The sequence below is a fragment of the Orcinus orca genome, chromosome 1, assembly GCF_937001465.1.
Source record: "Orcinus orca chromosome 1, mOrcOrc1.1, whole genome shotgun sequence".
NCBI lineage: Eukaryota > Metazoa > Chordata > Mammalia > Artiodactyla > Delphinidae > Orcinus > Orcinus orca.
Window position 1 is genome coordinate 62780993 of NC_064559.1, and position 21699 is coordinate 62802691.

Below are 21699 nucleotides of genomic sequence, written 5' to 3' on the forward strand. Positions count from 1 at the left end.
TTTGTTATACAGCAGAAACTAATACGACATTGTAAAGCAATTATACTCCAATAAAGATGTTAAAGTAAATAAATTCGTGCATGGAATCCTGATAATCCCTGAGTGTCTCTGTCTGAGAGACTCCTGGGCCAGGAGTAGTTTATAAGGTGTTAAATTTGGGGGCTTCTATCTGTCCCACTGGAACCCTTCCTGCTCTTCGGTGCGAATATTGAAGTAAACGCATACGTGGAAAACGCAGCATTTCCTCTCAGATGCCAGGTAGTCATATCCAAAGGTATTGAAGGAAGGCGTACGGGTGAAGAGACTGGTCCTTTCCTAGTAGTAATGACTTAGACAACTGCTTAATTTCTCTAAGCCTCCGTTTTTCCATCCGTCAAACAAAACAAATCCCATTTAGGACGATTTCCCAATCCTGTCAGCGGCAGGGCGGAACGATAAGAAGGTGAATCAACAGTCGGGTCCCAGCAGGCTGAGGAGCAGGCCTAGGGACACGCCCCCCCCGCCCACCACTCCCGTACTTCGATTGGTTCTCTTCGGAGGGGCGGGACTGGCTTGCCCGCGATGGGCGGGGCCGGTAGCGCTGGGCGAGGCCCGTAACGCTGGGCTAGCCTTGGGCCTCCTAGGTCATAGGGCTCCGGACTCTCGAAGGGGTCACCGCCATGGCCCGGTGTGCCCGCGGGTCCGCGCGTGCAGTTCTCGCCTTCCTGCTGGCGCCTGCACTGGTGGCCCTACTGGTGGCGCCGGCGCGGGGCCGGGGTGGCCGGGGCCACGGGGACTGGGGCGCCGCCGAGCTGCTGCCGCCCCGCGAGAACGCGGCGCTGGTGGCTCGCTTCGTGACGAACGTCTGCGACTGGGGCGCGCTGGCCACCATCTCCACTCAGGAGGGGGTGCGCGGCCGCCCCTTCGCCGACGTCTTATCGCTCAGCGACGGGCCCCCGGCCAAGGGCAGCGGCGTGCCCTACTTCTACCTGAGCCCGATGCAGCAGTCGGTGGGCAACCTGAAGGTGAGCGGGCGGGGCCGTGTGGCTCCGCGGGCCGGAGCGCGAGCCTTTTGACTATAGCTTGAATTCTGCTTGCGAAGGAGAGCCAGCCTCGTAGAGTTAAGAATTTGAACCCAGCCCAAACCCCTGCCTCTTCTCTCCCGCGCTGGCCGGGCTGACATTGCAGCTTTCCAGTTGTTGGGCAACTAAATACCAGGAATTTCACACACGCCCTCGCCACCGCGCCACTCACTTGGGGCGAATTCTTTACCAGCACCTGGAGGACTTCTCAGCCCTGAGTCGCCTTGGGGCACGGTGTCTCATTAACTGGGCTCTAATATTAAAAGTTTTACCGGGTGTAGAGGCTGTTGGGTAGTTTAGCACTTTGTATAAGTGGCTTCGGGATTTCTCTTTGACACCGCTTCTTTTGAGCTAAGGATTTTCCCTTCAGCAGCATGAAGCGAACAGACAACCTCGTGAATGATTATTGCAGTCTTTAGGCCTCGTGTGCACATGAGCTTCCCTAACACAGGTCATAGAGTGGTGGCCCATGAGCTGATCAGGCCCACAGACTGGTTTTCTTTGGCCCATGCAGAGTTCTGTTTTTAATAAATCTGAATTAATTATCAACATTCAAAAATGGAGATTGCAGCTAAACGTCTAAATTTCTAACTTCTTGAAACATTGGAAGCTCTGTGGCACTGGGGGCCTGCATTCTTTGAGCAGAACCAGAAGCAGCTGCCTCCTTAGCCAAGACACATACACCCCCATTCACCATTTGCTTATTCCCAGCCCACTCCGCTCCACTCCCTTAGACATTTCCTCAGAGCAAGCTCATTCCACTCCCACCAGTGCTGTTCAAATTTGCCTGCAAATACAGTCACCTGGGAAGACTTTTAAAAAGGCATTTCCAAGACATTTTACTAAAAACACATTTTATAAAAAAAAAACCAAAACACCCCAAATCCCTCCCTGATGCTTCTAATATTGGGGGAGGGCAGTGAGAACCACTGCTATACATGAATATATTTAAACTTTTGCTGATACTATCTTCCTCATTTTAGGAAATGTGGAAACTCAAACTCAGAGGTGCAGAGACTCACTTGTGACTAGTCAGCTAATGGCTGTCAGGTGGAACTTGAGCTCAGGTCTTTGATATCTCTAGAAAAAGACAGTGGTGAGGCACTTGCCCAGGATTTCAGGTTCGTGATTGCAGTGAAAAGGCATGGCCACATCAGAATTAGTCTGACTCTGATGCCATCAATTAACCGGTCAAAGCTGGTTTCTGCTTTCTACTTTTCCCCTCCTTCTGACCTCTGTCTTCTTCCTGTCTGCTCTTGTGTACCCTACCCACCAGATTTACATGAACAAAATACCACCTGGCATTGCCGTCTGCCCAGAAACCTTTAACAACATCTGGCTGCCTAGAGCTGCATAGGATTCACCTGGGTGTTTGTTAAAAATGCAGATACCTGGGCTGGGAATGGAGCCCAGAAATCAGCATTTTAACAAGCTCTCCAGGTAAGTCGTTCTTGGAAAGCCCTGACAGATGCCAGCCTATAAAATACAATCTTGGCTTCTTAGCTTGGAGGTGAACCACCCTTACTACCCCCCGCCCCTGACCTCCCCCCACCTTGTCCCCAACTCCCTTCCCTCAGGAAACCTTTCTTTCAAGCAAATTGGGTTTTCAATACTCCCAGTTGTGTCTTACACTTTCCCAGTTCTGTGTTTTTGCAGTTACCATTCCCTTTACCTTTAATACGTCTTCCCACTTTTGTGCTGATTTGACTGTCTTATAAGGCTTTCTAGTGTTTCCATATCACTCCAGGCTGTGCTGACATCTTCTTACTCTGAACTTCAAATACACTTAACTGTACCATTCACTTGGCAATTAGTTATGTGCTGCTTTTTGACCTCTTCTGTGTCTTTGTGCTGCATTTTAAAAATTTTATTTATGTCTGACTTTTCAACCAGATTATAAACTTACAGAGAAGGGAAAGACCTTATCTGAGTCTCCCCCTCCCCTATTTTTGGTCTCCTATAGTGCCTTACCTAATAGTTTGTCGACAGCAAATACTTGGCCTAATGATTCCAAAGAGATCTCTTTATGACTCACTGTTTTGATGGGTCACTGTGAGATGGCACAATTCCCCACACAAGACACTTGGGGTTTAAAACACTAAATACAGCATGTGAATTTTACTGTAATCTGTCAACAATGCCTTTTATGAAGCTGATTTCTGAATAAGAAAGAGTTAGAAATTTTGCTTGCATCACATTTTTAATCTAAGAATTCTCTTATTGCTAGAACAGGAATGAGCAGCTTCTCCAATTTTGAAATCACATGACAGTTTCTGCTAGCACAAGATAACCAAGAAGCATGATTCAGCTACTTTCTTGCTTAAATTGTACAATTAACTAGTTGAGCCACTGTGGTATTTTTATGCACTAGTTTCACATTAGTCTAATCCTTTAGTTCTTTCAGTGAAGACTAGAGATCAGCCTTGTATTTGGGTGGTACTGTAATTATAATTCCTCTGGTGAATATGGGACAAATTAAGAGTTTAAGAGAAAAAAAGCATTAAAATCATCCTTACCAAGTCAATTAATTTTAAATATGAAACAACATCCAACACACATTTTTTGGAGAGGGGGTAAAGATCAGTCTCTATCTAAGTAGTAATTTCCCCAAGTGGAAGGTGGTATTTTCCAATTCATTGTTTCATGGAAGAACAGTCAAGCTCTGCTGACGGTATGCAACTTGTGAAATTGATTACCTCTCCAGAGACAGTATTTCACGTGAGAGGTCTTCATTTTCTCTCTACAGGAGAATCCATATGCTACGCTGACCATGTCTTTGGCAGAGACTAGTTTCTGCAGGAAATATGGATTTGATCCCCAAAGTCCCCTCTGTGCTCACATAATACTATCAGGAACTGTTATCAAGGTAAATATTTATCCTACAAGAACAGATACTTGTTTTAGAAGAGCATCATGTTATTAACAATGAAGGAAGAGATATCTTAGAATAAAATAAAATTGATTTGTGGTTGAGATACAGAATTAGAGTATGTTCTAGTATGTAATTTCATGAACGCTAACAGTTTTAATCAGTTGCTTTCATATAGGTGTTCAATAAGATATTTATGAGGAAAATGAACTATTTTTTGAAGCCGAACAGATATAACAGCTATTAAGCACGTATATGAGGAACATCTGCTCAGCCAAAGTTTATACTCCTGACCATGTTGTACGTTGTACAGTATTTCCCATGTTTGGGTTCCTTGTCTCCATATTTTAACAATGACTTAGAGCAGAGAGTGGATTTAGTAGGTTAAAAGGGGAGTATCCATTATTAAATACTAGAAATGAATTTAGACAGTTTGGGGTGAGTGCTAGAGGGAAGAGGTTAAATAAAATCGTGGGAAGGGCAAAGGGCGAGGCGTCATGGGAACTGATCTGATCGCCAAGCAGCAGACCACCTTCTTGACCTTGTCAATCATGAATACCTCAGATAAGTTTTATCTGTGGTCTCAAAATTCTATGTGGATGCATCTCTAGAGTTGAGTGTCCTTCACTGGCAAGAGAAAGAGGGGCAGCAGATACTCTTGAGTTCCATTGTGCTTCTTCTAAAGACTTTTATCCTTTGTGTACACTCATCTACGTGTTTAACATGTGCATGTAATGGGATAAAAGTGCTAATGTTACATAGCATAACCACCAGTAGCATTTTATTATAGCACTTTGTGCCAATTACTCTGATAGCTCACAATTGCTATTTAGCAGCGAAAATTGGTTCTCATGATGGTTTCCCACTTTATTATGGTATGTGTTATCACCAACGTTTGAAATCTCCATTGTTCTCTGCATTTCTTCAAATTTCCTTTACTTCCTCTTGATTCCTTAAGATCAGAATTTATGGTAGATTTTAAATGTTCTCAGCACGAGGGAAAAAAAAAGAAAAAGAAAAAAGATGAGAAAAAAATTGTGTCTATGTGTGGTGATGGATGTTAACTAAACTTGTGTTGATTATTTTGCAATGTATGCACATATCAAACATTATGTTGTACACCTAAAACGAATACAATGTTATATGTCAATTATAGATCATTAATTTTAAAAATAAAAATTAAAAAATTAGGATTTATAACTAAATAAACTCTTTAGGATTTGTGGAATGCTAGAATCACACATTCTTAACAGCCAAGAAAACAAAACGTCACTGCTATGAGTAGGTTTATTTTACGTATGTCTTTTAGGTGAGCGAAGCAGAAATGGATGTTGCAAGGAATTCATTATTCATTCGACACCCTGAGATGAAAACCTGGCCATCCAGCCATAATTGGTTCTTCGCTAAGTTGAATATAACCAATATCTGGGTCGTGGACTACTTTGGTGGACCAAAAATAGTGACGCCTGAAGAATATTATAATGCCACATTTCAGTAAGTATTTACATGTCTTTCATCTTTCTAATATTACAGCCCTTTTAGAAGGTCCTCAACCTTCTAAAGCAAGGGGGTCTTAACCATTTCATGTACCATGGATCCCTTTGGCAAGCTGGTAAGGCCTACAACTCCCCTAGGAATAATATTTTTTAAATGCATGAAGTACACAGGATTACAAAAGAAATCAACTATATTGAAATACCTTTATAAAAATATTTTATAAAATGCGTGGTGTAGTAATATGTTGGCTTTTTAATGAATATGTTAAATAATAAGGTCTAGTAGTGCGTCCATAACTTTTCTGCACTTTCAGAGTAGTGAGAACTGAATATATTAAGACATCTGCAGCAACTCTACCATGATGTGAGAGTATCTGCAATTTCTATATTTCTGTTGCTGGCCGTCACAGATACACTGTCACCACTGTGGTTTATTGCCTACGTTCATCATTGAAAAGAATGATACATTTCAGTTAGAGCTTAATGAAAATGAAAACTTTTTCCATCCCAGTTTTTTCCCATCACAACCCCCCTGAACTCTATCTACAAACTAGGACACCAGGTGGAGATTCTATTATTTTTTCTTTTTTTTCTCTGCACGCCATGGCTTGAAGGATCTTAGTTCCCTGACCAGGGATTGAACCTGGGCCATGGCATTGAACGCATGGAGCCCTAACCACTGGACTGCCAGGGAATTCCTGAGACCCCATTTTAAGGCTATGCTTCTGGGGCCCTGGGTGGAGACCAGTTCTGACCCGTGGTGGCATTTTCTCATAAGAATCAGACCTGGGTGCTTCCAGACCATGAGGGATCCACATCGAGTCCGAGCACGTGACCCCTGTCCTGTGAGCACCTGTGGAGGTGTGTGGTGTATCCCTCCAGGAAGTGGATACTTAGAGGGAAGGAGTCATGGGAGAGAATGAACGAGAAGAACGTAACCTGAAGATGGGAAAGGGACAGGAAAGAAGGGTCTGATCAGATTCTTTGAAATTAGGTCAGGGTTCAAATGAAGGAATACAGGGACTTCCCTGGTGGTCCAGAGGTTAGATCTTCACACTTAGTTCCCCAGTTGGGGAACTAAGATCTTGCAAGCTGCGAGGCATGACCAAAAACAAACAAACAAAACAAAACAACCCCCCCCCCCAAAAACAAATGAAGGCATACAAGGAACTGATACTTTTCCCAGGCGACACAGGTCACGGTGGCATGTCTGGCAGCCTCAAGGTCTAGCGGATGGTGATGACAATAACAGTAGCAGTAGCGTTTGATGAGCATTGCTGGCTGGTGCTGTACTGGCAGCTTTACATGTCTGAACTCACTGAATTCTCACTGCAATCCTATGAGTTAGGTAGTGTTTTTCTTCATTTATGAGATAGAGAGCTGATGCGCAGAAAAGAAAGAAACTGGCCTAAAGCCTTACAGCCAGTAAGCAATGGTGCTGGGATGCAAACCCCAGCATTCTAGCTCCACAGCCCTCAACTTGCTTCTAACCAAGATGTTTTGCTGCCCCTCTGGTTACCTTACTGGCAGCTGGCCAGGCTTCAATTCCAGTGTAATTTAAACACTTTCTACTTGTAACAGACTGACTGCTGTTTGTGGAGATTAGGGTGACATGCTAAGCTAGACCTGTAGGTTGCAGTTCAGGTTTGGGTTTAAATTCTCAGCATTCGTTTATTCTGTCTTATTCTATTGTACAACAGTTCTGTGGTGAACTATTGACTTTCCACCATGACTGTAAGTCTCTTCATAGCAAAGCTCAGGTTTTAGTTTTGGTTTTTCATTCCAAACTGGACCTAGGACAGTACATGGCACAGAGCAGGTGTTTAATAAATACTGGCTACTTTTCAGGCTGATCCTTTGAGACAAAGATTCTCGACTTCCTTGTTTGAATAAAGAATCTAACAGTCATGGTGTTTATTCCGCTGCCGTGCATGCAGGAGAAGAGACCTGGGCCAGTGATTGTCTCCTGGACACGAAAAGCCATCTTACTTTATAGGAAGACAGAGGTAGCAATTACAACATTATGGCAGGGCAACAAATTATCAAGAAGGAAGGCCAGTAAGATAATAGGCCTGCTCTTTGAGGTTAAAGATCACTTTTACAGGACATAACAATCTCTGAAGTACAGTTATCTTTGTATAAATAATATGCCCGAGGGCAATGCTTGCTTTAATAACAAAATAAAACTGGGTTTTCCCATAAGTCTCCACACTGAATAAGTGAGTAAAATAGATAAATTTGAGGTTCCCACTTAATTAACACAGACGAGTGGGCCTTTTCTGCAGCTCAGAGCTAAAAGGGAGCACTCTCTCCTGTCCTTCTGAGAGGAGGACAGAAGACTAGCCCAGGGTGTGACCCATCCTGAGACAGGACTCCAGAATCCTAGGAATGGGCAGTGACTTGAAGGTGACTTTCCCGAACAGGTGCCTCTGACTCCATTTCAGAGTCCAGGAGTGGGTGCCCCACCATCCCACCCACCAGGTTTGCCATCAGAACTGTTCAATAGCCCAAGAGAGTATACAATAGTCCTTGCCTTGCTGGACTCATATTGAATGGAAGGTTGATGTTCACCCAAAGTATTTGCGCTCATGCTTGAGTAAGCAGTTCTCATAAGTACCAGCAATTGCTTCCTCTCTCTGTTAATTATGAGCAGCAGGCCTCTGGGCTGCCCACGTGTTCCCTGGCAAAGACAGAGGTAATGAGAGGTCACAGCCTACAAGCCTGCCCGCTCTGCCTTACCTGGAGCTGGATTTCCTGATGGCAGTGGTCGGGGCCGCAACAGGAAAATGGGTCAAGGTCACGTCCCCGGCTGGATGCTGGCTGATTGCTGCTCTTTTGCCCTAATGTTCAGGACCCCTTCTGTTCTCGACTGTTTTTGTCTTTTAAACCTTCAGATATTCTTGAATGAGATGATCACAGCAGCCACAGCTGCTGATGAATGTTTCATCCCGGCAGCATTTGCTAAGTGTGTCAGCATCATACTTGGAGAGGAGGAATGATGGCCGAGATGAAGATTCCTAGCTAGGCCTGACCCTAAACCAGAACTCAGGAATCTGCATTTTAGCAAACTCAGATGATTCTTTTTTTAAATTTTTTTTATTTGCAAATCATATATTTGATAAGGGGTTAATATCCAAAATATATAAAGAATTCATACAACTCAATAGCAAATAAAACAAACAATCCAATTACAAATGGGCAGAGGATCCAATTAGACGTTTCTCCAAGAAGACATACATGGCCAGGTACGTGAAAAGATGCTCAGCATCACCGATCATCAGGAAGATGCAAGTCAAAACCTTAATGAGATATCACCTCACATGTGTTAGAATGGCTGTTATCAAAAAGACAAGAAATAACAAGTATTGGTGAGGATGTGGAGAACGGGGAACCCCTATGCACTGTTAATGGGAATGCAAATTGGCGCAGCCACCATGGAAAACAGCATGGAGATTCCTCAAAAACTTAAAAACAGGACTAACATATGTTTCCAGCAATTCCATTTCTGGATATTTATCTGAAGAAAATGAAAACCCTAATTTGAAAAGCTGTATGCACCCCATGTTCATTGCAGCATCATTCGCAATAGCCAAGACAGGGAAACAACCTGTGTCCATTGATGGATGGATAGAAAAAGAAAATGTGATTGCTGTATCTCTCTATATAGATATAGGAATATTATTCAGCCATATAAAAGAAGGAAATCTTGTCGTTTGTAACAAAATGGATGTACTTTGAGTGCATTATGCTAAGTGAAAAAGTCAGAGAAAAATACTGTATTATATGTGGAATCTAAACAACAAATAAGCAAACCAACAAAAAACCAAAGCAAAGCAAACTCATAGGTACAGAGAACAGATTGGTGGCTACCAGAGGCGGGGTGGGGTGGGGTGGGTGAAACAGGTTAAGGGGGTCAAAAGGTACAAACTTCCTGTTATAAAATAAACAAGTCATGGGAATATAGTATACAGCGTGGTGACTATAGTTTATAATACCATACTGCAGATTTGACGGTTACTGAGTAAATAGATCTTAAAAGTTCTCATCCCAAGAAAAAAAATTTTGTAACTCTGTGTGATGATGGATGTTAACTAGACTCCTGATGATCATTTCTCAGTGTATACAAACGTGGAATCATTATGTTGTACACCTGAAACTAATATGTTATATGTCAATTATACCTCAATTAAAAAAAGAAGTGGGCTTCCCTGGTGGCGCAGTGGTTGAGAGTCCGCCTGCCGATGCAGGGGATACGGGTTCGTGCCCCGGTCCGGGAAGATCCCACATGCCGCGGAGTGGCTGGGCCTGTGAGCCATGGCCGCTGAGCCTGCGCGTCCAGAGCCTGTGCTCCGCAACGGGAGAGGCCACAACAGTGAGAGGCCCGCATACCGCAAAAACAAAACAAAACAAAACAAACAAACAAAAAAGAAGTGATTGTATAAGTGTTCAAAAATATAGATGCAGTGTGGCATTTTTTTCTTTTCCTTTTAAATAAATCCTGTATTTAAATCTAAATCTTTTTTTTTTTTTTTTTTTCCTTGGCTGTGCTGGGTCTGTTGCTGTGTGGGCTTTCTGTAGTTGTGGTGAGCGGGGCTACTCTTCATTGCAGTGTGTGGGCTTCTCATTGCAGTGGCTTCTCTTATTGCAGAGCACGGGCTCTAGGCATGTGGGCTTCAGTAGTTGTGGCGCTTGGGCTCAGTAGTTGTGGCTCGCGGTTTCAGTAGTTGTGGCTTGCGGGCTCTAGAGCACAGGCTCAGTAGTTGTGGCACACGGGCTTTGTTGCTCTGCAGCATGTGGAATCTTCCTAGACCAGGGCTCGAACCCCTGTCCCCTGCATAGGCAGGCAGATTCTTAGCCACTGTGCCACCAAGGAATCCCTAAACTTTTTTTTTTTTAAATAATTATTTATTATTTATTTGGCTGCGCTGCATCTTAGTTGTGGCATGTGGGATCTTTAGTTGCTATGTGCACGATCTTCATTGTAGCATGTGGGAACTTTAGTTGTGGCATGTGGGATCTTTAGTTGTGGCATGCTAACTCTTAGTTGCAGCATGTGGGATCTAGTTCCCTGACTAGGGATAGAATCCAGGCCCCCTGCATTGGGAGCACAGAATCTTAGCCACTGGACCACCAGGAAAGTCCCATGGACTTTAATTTAAAGTATTAGATTTTATACTCCAATAAAGATGTTAAAAAAAAAAGCATTAGATTTTAGATTATGGAACATTCATATAATGAACCATAAAGCAGTCATTGGAAGTGATGTAATTAGACATAGACATGTAAAGATGATCACAATATATTAAGTTTAAAAAGCAAGTTACAAAATTGCATGTGTCATAAATGCCATTTAAAAACATATAGTAAAAATAACATACTCTAGTAATAGAAAAAAAGTTCTGGCAAGACACATTAAAACCTTACAGTATATAATTCAACAATAAAAATATAGTTAATTCAATTAAAAAACAGGCAGAGGATTTGACATATGTATGAATATTAGTCAGTCATAAAAAAGAAGGGAATCTTGCCGTTTGCTACAACATGGCTGGACCTTGAGGGCATTACGTTAAGTGAAAAAAATCAGACGAAGAAAGACAAGTCCTGTATGATCTCACTTATTTGTGGAATCTAAAAATAGAAATAAAAAATTTGAAAAAACCCCAAACCCTGAACTCATAGATACAGAGACAGATTGGTGGTTGCCAGAGGTGGGAGGTGGGCGGGGGTGGGTGAAATGGGTGAAGGGGGTCAAGAAGTACAAACTTCCAGTTATAAAATAAATCATGAGGATATAATGTACAGAATGGTGACTATAGTTAATAATACTGTGTTGTATGTTTGAAAGTTGCTAAGAGAGTAGATCTTAAAAGTTCTCATCACAAGAAAAAAAACATAACTATGTGCAGTGTTAGAAATTAAGTAGCCTGGGGTAATCATTTTACTATACATACATATTTCAAATCTTTATGCTGTGCACCTGAAACTAATGTTACGTGTAAAATAAGCATAATACAAAATATACAGTTAGAAGGAGCAGCAAGAAATATGAAAATCTGAAGGAAGGAGAAGTCACTTCAGCATAGTGGGATTAGGGAAGGTTTCATTGGAAGAGTTAGCATATGAGTTGGGCCTTTTAAAGATAGCAATTTGATATGTGTGAAAGGAAGAGACAGTATGCTAGGCAAGGGAACGACATAGATTTAAAAAAAGAGCAAGGAATTGTGAGATGGGGTCAAAGAATGGTGTTTAGTTTCACTTGGAGGATGGTAGAAGGTAATTTCAGAAGGTAGGTTTGGGCCAGTTTGTAGAAGACGTTGAGTATGAGATTAAAATGCATATATTACTTTGGATTAGAACAGAAGGATGTGTATGCTATTTTATGGTATCAGTGAAATGACCTCACCCACAGCGTTAGTCAGGAGGGTCCAAGTTATGTCTCTTACGTTGTTAAGAGATGACATTTAAATTTCAGTGTCTTAAGAAAACAAAAGTCAAAGGTTTATTTTTATTTATGCAAATTCTGCCATGGATTTGGGCAGTTCTCCAGGACAATTATCCTCTGTGTGTTGGTTGGCTCCGCAGTCTGGTCTCTGTGGACCCTGTGGAACCTCCATGTTAACACAGGCTTCCACAATGGCTGTTGCAAGAAAAAAGTTCTGAAAGCTTACCCATCTGGAACTAAGTTACTTTGTTCTAGAATCCACACACGCACTGCTTCTGCTTACAGCTCATTGGCCAGACAAGTACCGTGGCCCTTCCTAATGCATGTGGGGACTGGGAAGTATGGTCTCTGTGTGTCTGGAAATGGAGAGGACATGGATACTGAGGAGGCCTAGTAATGTCCACCACACCCAGACTGGCAGAAAATCACTGTGATTCAGAACAAGATTGTATTTACGAACAAAATAGAGATACGTTAAGGCTTCTGATACTCTATTAACAGAAATTTCCCCATCTGTTGCATTTACAACTTTCAAATGAAGGAAATATTGTTTACAGTTTATCCACCCACAACACATAATGAGAGGAAGATAGCTACTTATTTCTGTAGTCTGCTTGTCATTATCTCTAGGGCAGCATAAATTGGTGTATGTTGTATGGGGCATAAGCTCTGCCGACACACAGCTGACACCTCACTTGGCTTCAGCTGCAAGCTGCAGTCTAGCCATTATAGACCACATCTTCCAAAGGATGCCTGCTCATCAGAATGTGATGAGAGAGAAGGCCATGCTTAAGGAAAGAAGAACACTGACGTAATGTGTATACACACAGTCGCCTGTATGTGATGTGAACATGTTACATGATCTATATAAATGGAAGATATTTTGAGAATGGAATGTAGAGCTAGTATGGCTTAGTCAAAAGTGCCTGAGCTTTGGAGTCAGAGATCAATAAGCTACAGTCCTAACTGTATGAACTAATTGCTCTGTGACTTCGAGCCTCAGTTTCTCATCTTTTTTTGTTGTTGTTGTTCACACAAACACACGCTGTATTTTATTTTTACAAGAGATAAATAAACTGACACCAAGCATTGTAAATGGATGACCGCAACAAAAGCAACAATGATTGCAATTACCAAACACAAAACACACTCACACTATGTCATAATATTGACATTCAGTCCAGGAATCCTCCACTGTAACAGCTCCTTTACTTTGCAGTGAAAATTGATTTGTATATTTTTTGCCTCTGAGTCCTTGTGGGATTTTTTTTTTATTCAAACAGAAAGTCACAAAAATTATAATCATCCTCATCAGTTCACTCAGTCCCATGTAATTATTTTTTTTTATCTTGATCTTTTGTTAGCACTTTTATGAATTCATCAGTTTTCCATTAGAGTTCTGAAAATGCTTATTCATTCAGTTCAGCAGTATAGTCAGTTACCAGAAACCTGTACTTGTCAGAGTCTTTTCCATGAATTCCTTGAAGATGAAAGCCTTTTATAGGAACATTTTTGCAAAAGCATCAGAGTACACCCAGAACTGTCTGTAAATGACAAAAGATTTAAAAATGACCATGGTTAAAGATTTGATGAAAGTTCATAATAATGCAATTGACAAGGAAATTTAGTTATTTCTGAGATATACATTTTAAAGTAATTACTAGAATTATGACTTATAACATTATACCAGAACATATAAGATTTTTAGAAATTTCATGTAATGTCTGAAACATTTATATTAACATATTTCCATACAAATAACCCAAAGAAAGTTTAGTATTAGTTGTTTGTTTTTTTATACTGCAGGTTCTTATTAGTCATCAATTTTATACACATCAGTGTATACATGTCAATCACAATCGCCCAATTCAGCACACCACCATCCCTACCCCACCGCGGTTTTCCCCCCTTGGTGTCCATACATTTGTTCTCTACATCTGTGTCTCAACTTCTGCCCTGCAAACCGGTTCATCTATACCATTTTCCTAGGTTCCACATACATGCGTTAATATACGATATTTGTTTTTCTCTTTCTGACTTACTTCACTCTGTATGACAGTCTTTAGATCTATCCATGTCTCAACAAATGACTCAATCTCGTTCCTTTTTGTGGCTGAATAATATTCCATTTTATATATGTACCACATCTTCTTTATCCGTTCCTCTGTCAATGGGCATTTAGGTTGCTTCCATGACCTGGCCATTGCAAATAGTGCTGCAATGAACATTGGGGTGCATGTGTCTTCTCGAATTATGGCCTTCTCTGGGTATATGCCCAGTAGTGGGATTGCTGGATCATATGGTAATTCTATTTCTAGTCTTTTAAGGAACCTCCACACTGTTCTCCACAGTGGCCGCACCAATCCACATTCCCACCAACAGTGCAAAAGGGCTCCCTTCTCTCCACACCCTCTCCAGCACCCGTTGTTTGTGGATTTTCTGATGATGCCCATTCCAACTGGTGTGAGGTGATACCTCATTGTAGCCTTGATCTGCATTTCTGTAATAATCAGTGATGTTGAGCAACCCTTCATGTGATTCTTGGCCATCTGTATGTCTTCTTTGGAGAAATGTCCACCCAGGTCCTCTGCCCATTTCTGGATTGGGTTGCCTGCTTCTTTAACATTGAGCTGCATGAGCTGTTTATATATTTTGGAGATTAATGCTTTGTCCGTTCATTCATTTGCAAATATTTTCTCCCATTCTGAGGGTTGTCTTTTCGTCTTGTTTATGATTTCCTTTGCTATGCAAAAGCATTGAAGTTTCATTAGGTCCCATTTGTTTATTTTTGTTTTTATTTCTATTACTCTAGGAGGTGGATCAAAAAGGATCCTGCTGTGATTTATGTCAAAGTGTGTTCTTCCAATGTTTTCCTATAAGAGTTTTATACTGTCCAGTCTTAATTTAGGTCTCGAATCCATTTTGAGTTTATTTTTGTGTATGGTGTTAGGGAGTGTTCTGATTTCATTCTTTTACATGTAGCTGTCCAGTTTTCCCAGCACCACTTATTGAAGAGACTGTCTTTTCTCTATTGTATATCTTTGCCTCCTTTGTCATAAATTATTTGACCATAGGTGCGTGGGTTTATCTCTGGGCTATCTATGTTGTTCCATTGATCTATGTTTCTGTTTTTGTGCCAGTACCATATTGTCTTGATCGCAGTAACTTTTTAGTATAGTCTGAAGTCAGGGAGTCTGATTCCTCCAGCTCCGTTTTTTTCCCTCAAGACTGCTTTAGCTATTCGGGGTGTTTTGTGTCTCCATACAAATTTAAAGATGATTTGTTCTAGTTCCGTAAAAAATGCCATTGGTAATTTGATAGGGATTGCATTGAATCTGTAGATTGCTTTGGGTAGTGTAGTCATTTTCACAATATTGATTCTTCCAATCCAAGAACATGGTATATCTGTCCATCTGTTGGTATCATCTTTAATTTCTTTCATCAGTGTCTTACAGTTTTCTGCAGACAGGCCTTTTGTCTCCCTAGGTAGGTTTATTCCTAGGTATTTTATTCTTTTTGTTGCAATGGTAAATGGGAGTGTTTCCATAATTTCTCTTTCAGACTTTTCATCATTAGTGTATAGGAATGCAAGAGATTTCTGTGCATTAGTTTTGTATCCTGCAACTTTACCAAATTCATTGATTAGCTCTAGTAGTTTTCTGGTGGCATCTTTAGGATTCTCTATGTATAGTATCATGTCATCTGCAAACAATGACAGTTTTACTTCTTCTTTTCCAATTTGTATTCCTTTTATTTCATTTTCTTCTCTGATTGCCATGGCTAGGACCTCCAAAACTATGTTGAATAATAGTGGTGAGAGTGGACATCCTTGTCTCGTTCCTGATCTTAGAGGAAATGCTTTCAGTTTTTCACCATTGAGAATGATGTTTGCTGTGGGTTTGTCATACATGGCCTTTATTATGTTGAGGTAGGTTCCCTCTCTGCCCACTTTCTGGAGAGTTTTTATCATAAATGGGTGTTGAATTTTGTCAGAAGCTTTTTCTGCATCTATTGAGGTGATCATATGTTTTTTTCCCTTCAGTTTGTTAATATGATGTATCACATTGATTGCTTTGCGTATATTGGAGAATCCTTGCATCCCTGAGATAAATCCCACTTGATCATGGTGTATGATCCTTTTAATGTGTTGTTGGATTCTGTTTGCTAGTATTTTGTTGAGGATTTTTGCATCTATATTTATCAGTGATATTGGTCTGTAATTTTCTTCTTTTGTAGTATCTTTGTCTGGTTTTGCTATCAGTGTGATGGTGGCCTCATAGAATGAGTTTTTGGAGTGTTCCTTCCTCTGCAATTTTTTGGAAGAGTTTGAGAAGGATGGGTGTTAACTCTTCTCTAAATGTTTGATACAATTCACCTGTGAAGCCATCTGGTCCTGGACTTTTGTTTGCTGGAAGATTTTTAATCACAGTTTCAATTTCAGTGCTTGTGATTGGTCTGTTCATATTTTCTGTTTCTTCCTGATTCAGTCTTGGAAGGTTATACCTTTCTAAGAATTTGTCCATTTCTTCCAGGTTGTCCATTTTATTGTCATAGAGTTGCTTGTAGTAGTCTCTTAGGATGCTTTGTATTTCTGCGATGTCTGTTGTAACTTCTCCTTTTTCATTTCTAATTTTATTGATTTGAGTCCTCTCCCTCTTTTTCTTGGTGAGTCTGGCTAATGGTTTATCAATTTTGTTTATCTTCTCTAAGAACCAGCTTTTAGTTTTATTGATCTTTGCTATTGTTTTCTTTGTTTCTATTTCATTTATTTCTGCTCTGATATTGATGATTTCTTTCCTTCTGCTAACTTTGGGTTTTGTTTGTTCTTTTTTCTCTAGTTCCTTTAGGTGTAAGGTTAGATTGTTTATTTGAGATTTTTCTTGTTTCTTGAGGTAGGCTTGTATAGCTATAAACTTCCCTCTTAGAACTGCTTTTGCTGCATCCCATAGGTTTTGGATCATCGTGTTTTCATTGTCATTTGTCTCTAGGTATTTTTTGATTTCCTCTTTGATTTCTTCAGTGAACTCTTGGTTATTTAGTAACATACTGTTTAGCCCTCATGTGCTTGTGTTTTTTACGGTTTTTTCCCTTTAATTCATTTCTAATCTCATAGTGTTGTGGTCAGAAAAGATGCTTGATATGATTTCAATTTTCTTAAATTTACTGAGGCTTGATTTGTGACCCAAGATGTGATCTACCCTGGAGAATGTTCCATGTGCACTTGAGAAGAAAGTGTAATCTGCTGTTTTGGGACGTAATGTCCTATAAATATGAATTAAATCTATCTGGTCTATTGTGTCATTTAAAGCTTCTGTTTCCTTATTTATTGTCATTTTCGATGATCTGTCCATTGGTGTAAGTGAGGTGTTAAAGTCCCCCACTATTATTGTGTTACTGTCGGTTTCCTCTTTTACAGCTGTTAGCAGTTGTCTTATGTATTGAGGTGCTCCTATGTTGGGTGCATATATATTTATAATTGTTATATCTTCTTCTTGGATTGATCCCTTGATCATTATGTAGTGTCCTTCCTTGTCTCTTGTAACATTCTTTATTTTAAAGTCTACTTTATCTGATATGAGTATAGCTTCTCCAGCTTTCTTTTGATTTCCATTTGCATGGAATATCTTTTTCCATCCCCTCACTTTCAGTCTGTATGTGTCCCTAGGTCTGAAGTAGGTCTCTTGTAGACAGCATATATATGGGTCTTGTTTTTGTATCCATTCAGCAAGCGTGTGTCTTTTGGTTGGAGCATTTAATCCATTCATGTTTAAGGTAATTATTGATATGTATGTTCCTGTGACCATTTTCTTAATTGTTTTGGGTTTGTTTTTGTAGGTCCTTTTCTTCTCGTGTTTTTCCCACTTGGAGAAGTTCCTTTAGCATTTGTTGTAGAGCTGGTTTGGTGGTGCTAAATTCTCTTAGCTTTTGCTTGTCTGTAAAGCTTTTGATTTCTCCATCGAATCTGAATGAGATCCTTGTTGGTTAGAGTAATCTTGGTTGTAGGTTCTTCCCTTTCATCACTTTAAGTATATCATGCCACTCACTTCTGGCTTGTAGAGTTTCTGCTGAGAAATCAGCTGTTAACCTTATGGGAGTTCCCTTGTATGTTATTTCTCCTTTTTCCCTTGCTGCTTTCAATAATTTTTCTTTGTCTTTAATTTTTGCCAATTTGATCACTGTGTGTCTTGGCATGTTTCTCCTTGGGTTTATCCTGTACGGGACTCGCTGTGCTTCCTGGACTTAGGTGGCTATTTCCTTTCCCATATTAGGGAAGTTTTCGACTATAACCTCTTCAAATATTTTCTCTGGTCCTTTTCTCTCTCTCTTCTCCTTCTGGGACCCGTATAATGCGAATGTTGTTGCGTTTAATGTTGTCCCAGAGGTCTCTTAGGCTGTCCTCATTTCTTTTCATTCTTTTTTCTTTATTCTGTTCCACAGCAGTGAATTCCACCATTCTGTCTTCCAGGTTACTTATCCGTTCTTCTGCCTCAGTTATTCTGCTATTGATTCCTTCTAGTGTAGGTTTCATTTCAGTTATTGTATTGTTCATCTCTGTTTGTTTGTTCATTAATTCTTATAGGTCTTTGTTAAACATTTCTTGTGTCTTCTCGATCTTTGCCTCCATTCTTTTTCCGAGGTCCTGGATCATGTTCACTATCATTATTCTGAATTCTTTTTCTGGAAGGTTGCCTATCTCCACTTCATTTAGTTGTTTTTCTGGGGTTTTACCTTGTTCCTTCGTCTGGTACATAGTCCTCTGCCTTTTCATCTTGTCTGTCTTTCTGTGAATGTGGTTTTCTTTCCATAGGCTGCAGAATTGTAGTTCTTCTTGCTTCTGCTGTCTGCCCTCTGGTGGATGAGGCTATCTAAGAGCCTTGTGTAAGTTTCCTGATGGGAGGGACTGGTGGTGGGTAGAGCTGACTGTTGCTCTGGTGGGCAGAGCTCTGTAAAACTTTAATTTGCTTGACTGCTGATAGGTGGGGTTGGGTTCCCTCCCTGTTGGTTGTTTGGCCTGAGGCAACCCAACACTGGAGCCTACCTGGGCTCTTTGGTGGGGCTAATGACAGACTCTGGGAGGGCTCACACCAAGCAGTACTTCCCAGAACTGCCGCCGGTGTCCCTGTCCCCACAGTGAGCCACAGCCCCCACCCCACCGCACCCCCCCGCCTTGGCAGGAGACCCTCCAACACTAGCTGGTAGGTCTGGTTCAGTCTCCCCTGGGGTCACTGATCCTCCCCCTGGGTCCCGATGCACACACTACTTTGTGTGTGCCCTCCAAGAGTGGAGTCTCTGTTTCCCCCAGTCCTGTCGAAGTCCTGCAGTCAGTTCCCACTAGGCTTCACAGTCTGATTCTCTAGGAATTCCTCCTCCCATTGCCGGACCCCCAGGTTGGGAAGCCTGACGTGGGGCTCAGAACCTTCACTCCAGTGGGTGGACTTCTGTGGTATAAGTGTTCTCCAGTCTGTGAGTCACCCGCCCAGCCATTATGGGATTTGATTTTACTGTGATTGCGCCCCTCCTACCGTCTCGTTGTGGCTTCTCCTTTGTCTTTGGATGTGCGGTATCTTCTTTGGTCAGTTCCAGCGTCTTCCTGTCGATGATTGTCCAGCAGGTAGTTGTGATTCTGGTGTTCTCGCGGGAGGGAGTGAGAGCATGTTCTTCTACTCTGCCATCTTGGTTCCTCTCCCAGATGATTCTTTCGTACACTAAAGTGGCTGAAATTAACTTGAGATCTTAAACTTTCAGATCAGAAGTTTCTCTAGTCCTTCCCTAGAATGAATTAACTTTTATGATTTGTCAACTCAGTTTAATGACATAATTTTTCTTCCCCTCTCTTCCCCTCTCTAGGTGAAGCAGCATGTGGCGAATTTAACCTCATGTGCGAAGTTTCTTAGGAAGTTTCATGCAGACTTAAAGCGCTTAATGTTTCTTTATGGAAAGTTTCCCAGAATATTAGACAGTTTTCTTTCCTTGCTTGCATGTTTACAGAATTGAGATGGATTGTTACTGCATTTCTTGGAAGATGAGATTGCTGGATATATTTATATATATTTTTGTATTTTGAAGCCATTTTCAGAGACATGTCATTCATTATGATCAAAGAAGTTTTGTTCCATCAATTCCAAATAGTTTGCCAATGGTGCTCCTTAAAGAGGAGTGGGTACCAGTTTTAGATTGCCCATTGGCATTTGAAAGTACTCAAGTACGTGTTTTTAATTACTGAAAACCACTGTGCTGGGGAGAGGTGTCATGCCTCCACGGCTGCTGCCTTAGCCTGTATTAAGGGCTTGGCTCCTGTTACAGTGCACCTGAATAAACCTTGCCAAGACAAACAAACAGTGATGAAACACAAATGGAGCATCCCACTCATGGTCCATTTATGTCTGACAGTCCTGGGTGTTGTTGATCCAACAACACAGGGCAAGACTACTTCTTATAAAGAAGTTTAAAAGAAGCTTTTGAAGTCTAAAGTGATAATTATCTAGAACAAAGGAAGTTCATAAAACTTCCTGAATTTGATTTAATCAAGGAAGTTCATAAAATTTTCTGAATTTGATTTCCCCAGCTAGGTGGACACTGTATAATTAGTTTCCTCCACTCAAAATACAGAGACACAAGCACACATTTTTTTTTTTTTTTTTTTGCCCCAAAATGGGATTGCGAAGAAAGAAAAGAAAGGAGGGGATTTTGTGTGTAAATTGTTTCTGGTGTTCTTTTCTAAGTTAACGCAGATATAGACCAGTTTAAACCAGGGCCCAAATCCATCTCCCAACCACTCTCTCTAGCTTTTTTTCTAATGCTACTCTCAACAAGAACTAAGCCTTCCTCAACTGCTTCAAATCTCTAAATGGCTTCTAATGCTGTTACTACCTAAATCATGTCATCAGAGGGAAAACAACGTGACTTTTAGAAAAGAAATCACATTTCTTCAGAAGGGAAAAAACTGTTTGCTTTTATTACCTATATACATGATTTCAGAAGACTGTATGAGATCCTTCATAAAGAGCTGTGTCAGGAGTCAAGCAACTGAATCCTTAAATGGCTAAGAGAGAGGAAGTTGAATATGAGTTTGAAGACTACAAAATGAACTTATCTGAAATCGAGCAAACAGCTTCTCTTTAAGAAAAATGATGTATCTTAAACTTGGTAGAGTAGGTTTCTTATTCAAGGCATTAATAATTAAAAGCATTATTTTCATGAAATATGTTGGATTTATTTTCTTACGCAGAGATGTTAATATTTATTACATGTTTTTTCACTGTCCACTGTTGAAACCCTTTTGTGTTTTTATTTTATAATCAACTTCTGGCTGCTTCAAAGCTGAAAATGAACAATTTGACTCTTTCCTATTGGTAAACAGCTCATCATGTCTTAAAATTTGGGGACTGGCCAGAATGCAGCCTTTGTCAAGGATCTTCGCTCAGGGCCTTGGGTGCCAAGGTACCTTGTGATAGAATTAGGTTGAGAGTGTCTATCTGTATTTCTCCCTTTACCCAGTTATTGTGAGTTTTCTCTTCATCATTTGGTACCATGTAAAAACATTTGTATTCAGGTAAGATCCAATTATCACAGTGGAGTGAACCACTTTTTCACGAAGGTGCTGCAGATTACTTTATAATTGAATGTGCAGATTGTCCCCATTATGTTATGATTGACCACCAGAGGGCACTGTGGACCACTTTTTGTGCCGGTGCCGGTTCTTGTACAGTAAGAACAAGAACTTACATGCAGGGACACGTTCCAAGACCACCCCTCCCCCTGCCCACCCCCACCGTGGATGCCTGCAACCCAGGATGGTACCAAACCTATATATACTATGTTTTTTCC

At 40.9% G+C, this 21699-nt stretch overlaps 1 protein-coding gene across 3 annotated transcripts; it reads left to right on the forward strand.

Moving 5' to 3' along the window:
• The first annotated feature begins 576 nt into the window (after positions 1-576).
• Positions 577-21074, forward strand: CREG1 (cellular repressor of E1A stimulated genes 1). Of its 3 annotated transcripts, none has more exons than XM_033428006.2 (4): positions 577-1004; positions 3808-3927; positions 5240-5424; positions 8321-9627. In XM_033428006.2, the coding sequence occupies exons 1-4, from the start codon at positions 660-662 to the stop codon at positions 8328-8330; spliced, it is 660 nt and encodes a 219-aa protein (XP_033283897.1). In that variant the 5' UTR covers positions 577-659; the 3' UTR covers positions 8331-9627. The 3 variants fall into 3 exon arrangements, with proteins under 3 accessions (XP_033283897.1, XP_033283898.1, XP_004269764.1); XM_004269716.4 differs by lacking the exon at positions 8321-9627 and adding an exon at positions 19720-21074 and having other exon boundaries at positions 580-1004; XM_033428007.2 differs by lacking the exon at positions 8321-9627 and having other exon boundaries at positions 5240-5428.
• The last annotated feature ends 625 nt before the right edge of the window (positions 21075-21699 follow it).

What these genes read in the sequence shown, in the direction of transcription:
- CREG1 (XM_033428006.2), top strand. Translation starts at nt 660, where the DNA reads ATGGCCCGGTGTGCCCGCGGGTCCGCGCGTGCAGTTCTCGCCTTCCTG. An exon ending in AGTCGGTGGGCAACCTGAAG is followed by an intron (nt 1,005 to 3,807) that starts GTGAGCGGGCGG and finishes TTCTCTCTACAG; the next exon opens with GAGAATCCATATGCTACGCT. An exon ending in TATCAGGAACTGTTATCAAG is followed by an intron (nt 3,928 to 5,239) that starts GTAAATATTTAT and finishes TATGTCTTTTAG; the next exon opens with GTGAGCGAAGCAGAAATGGA.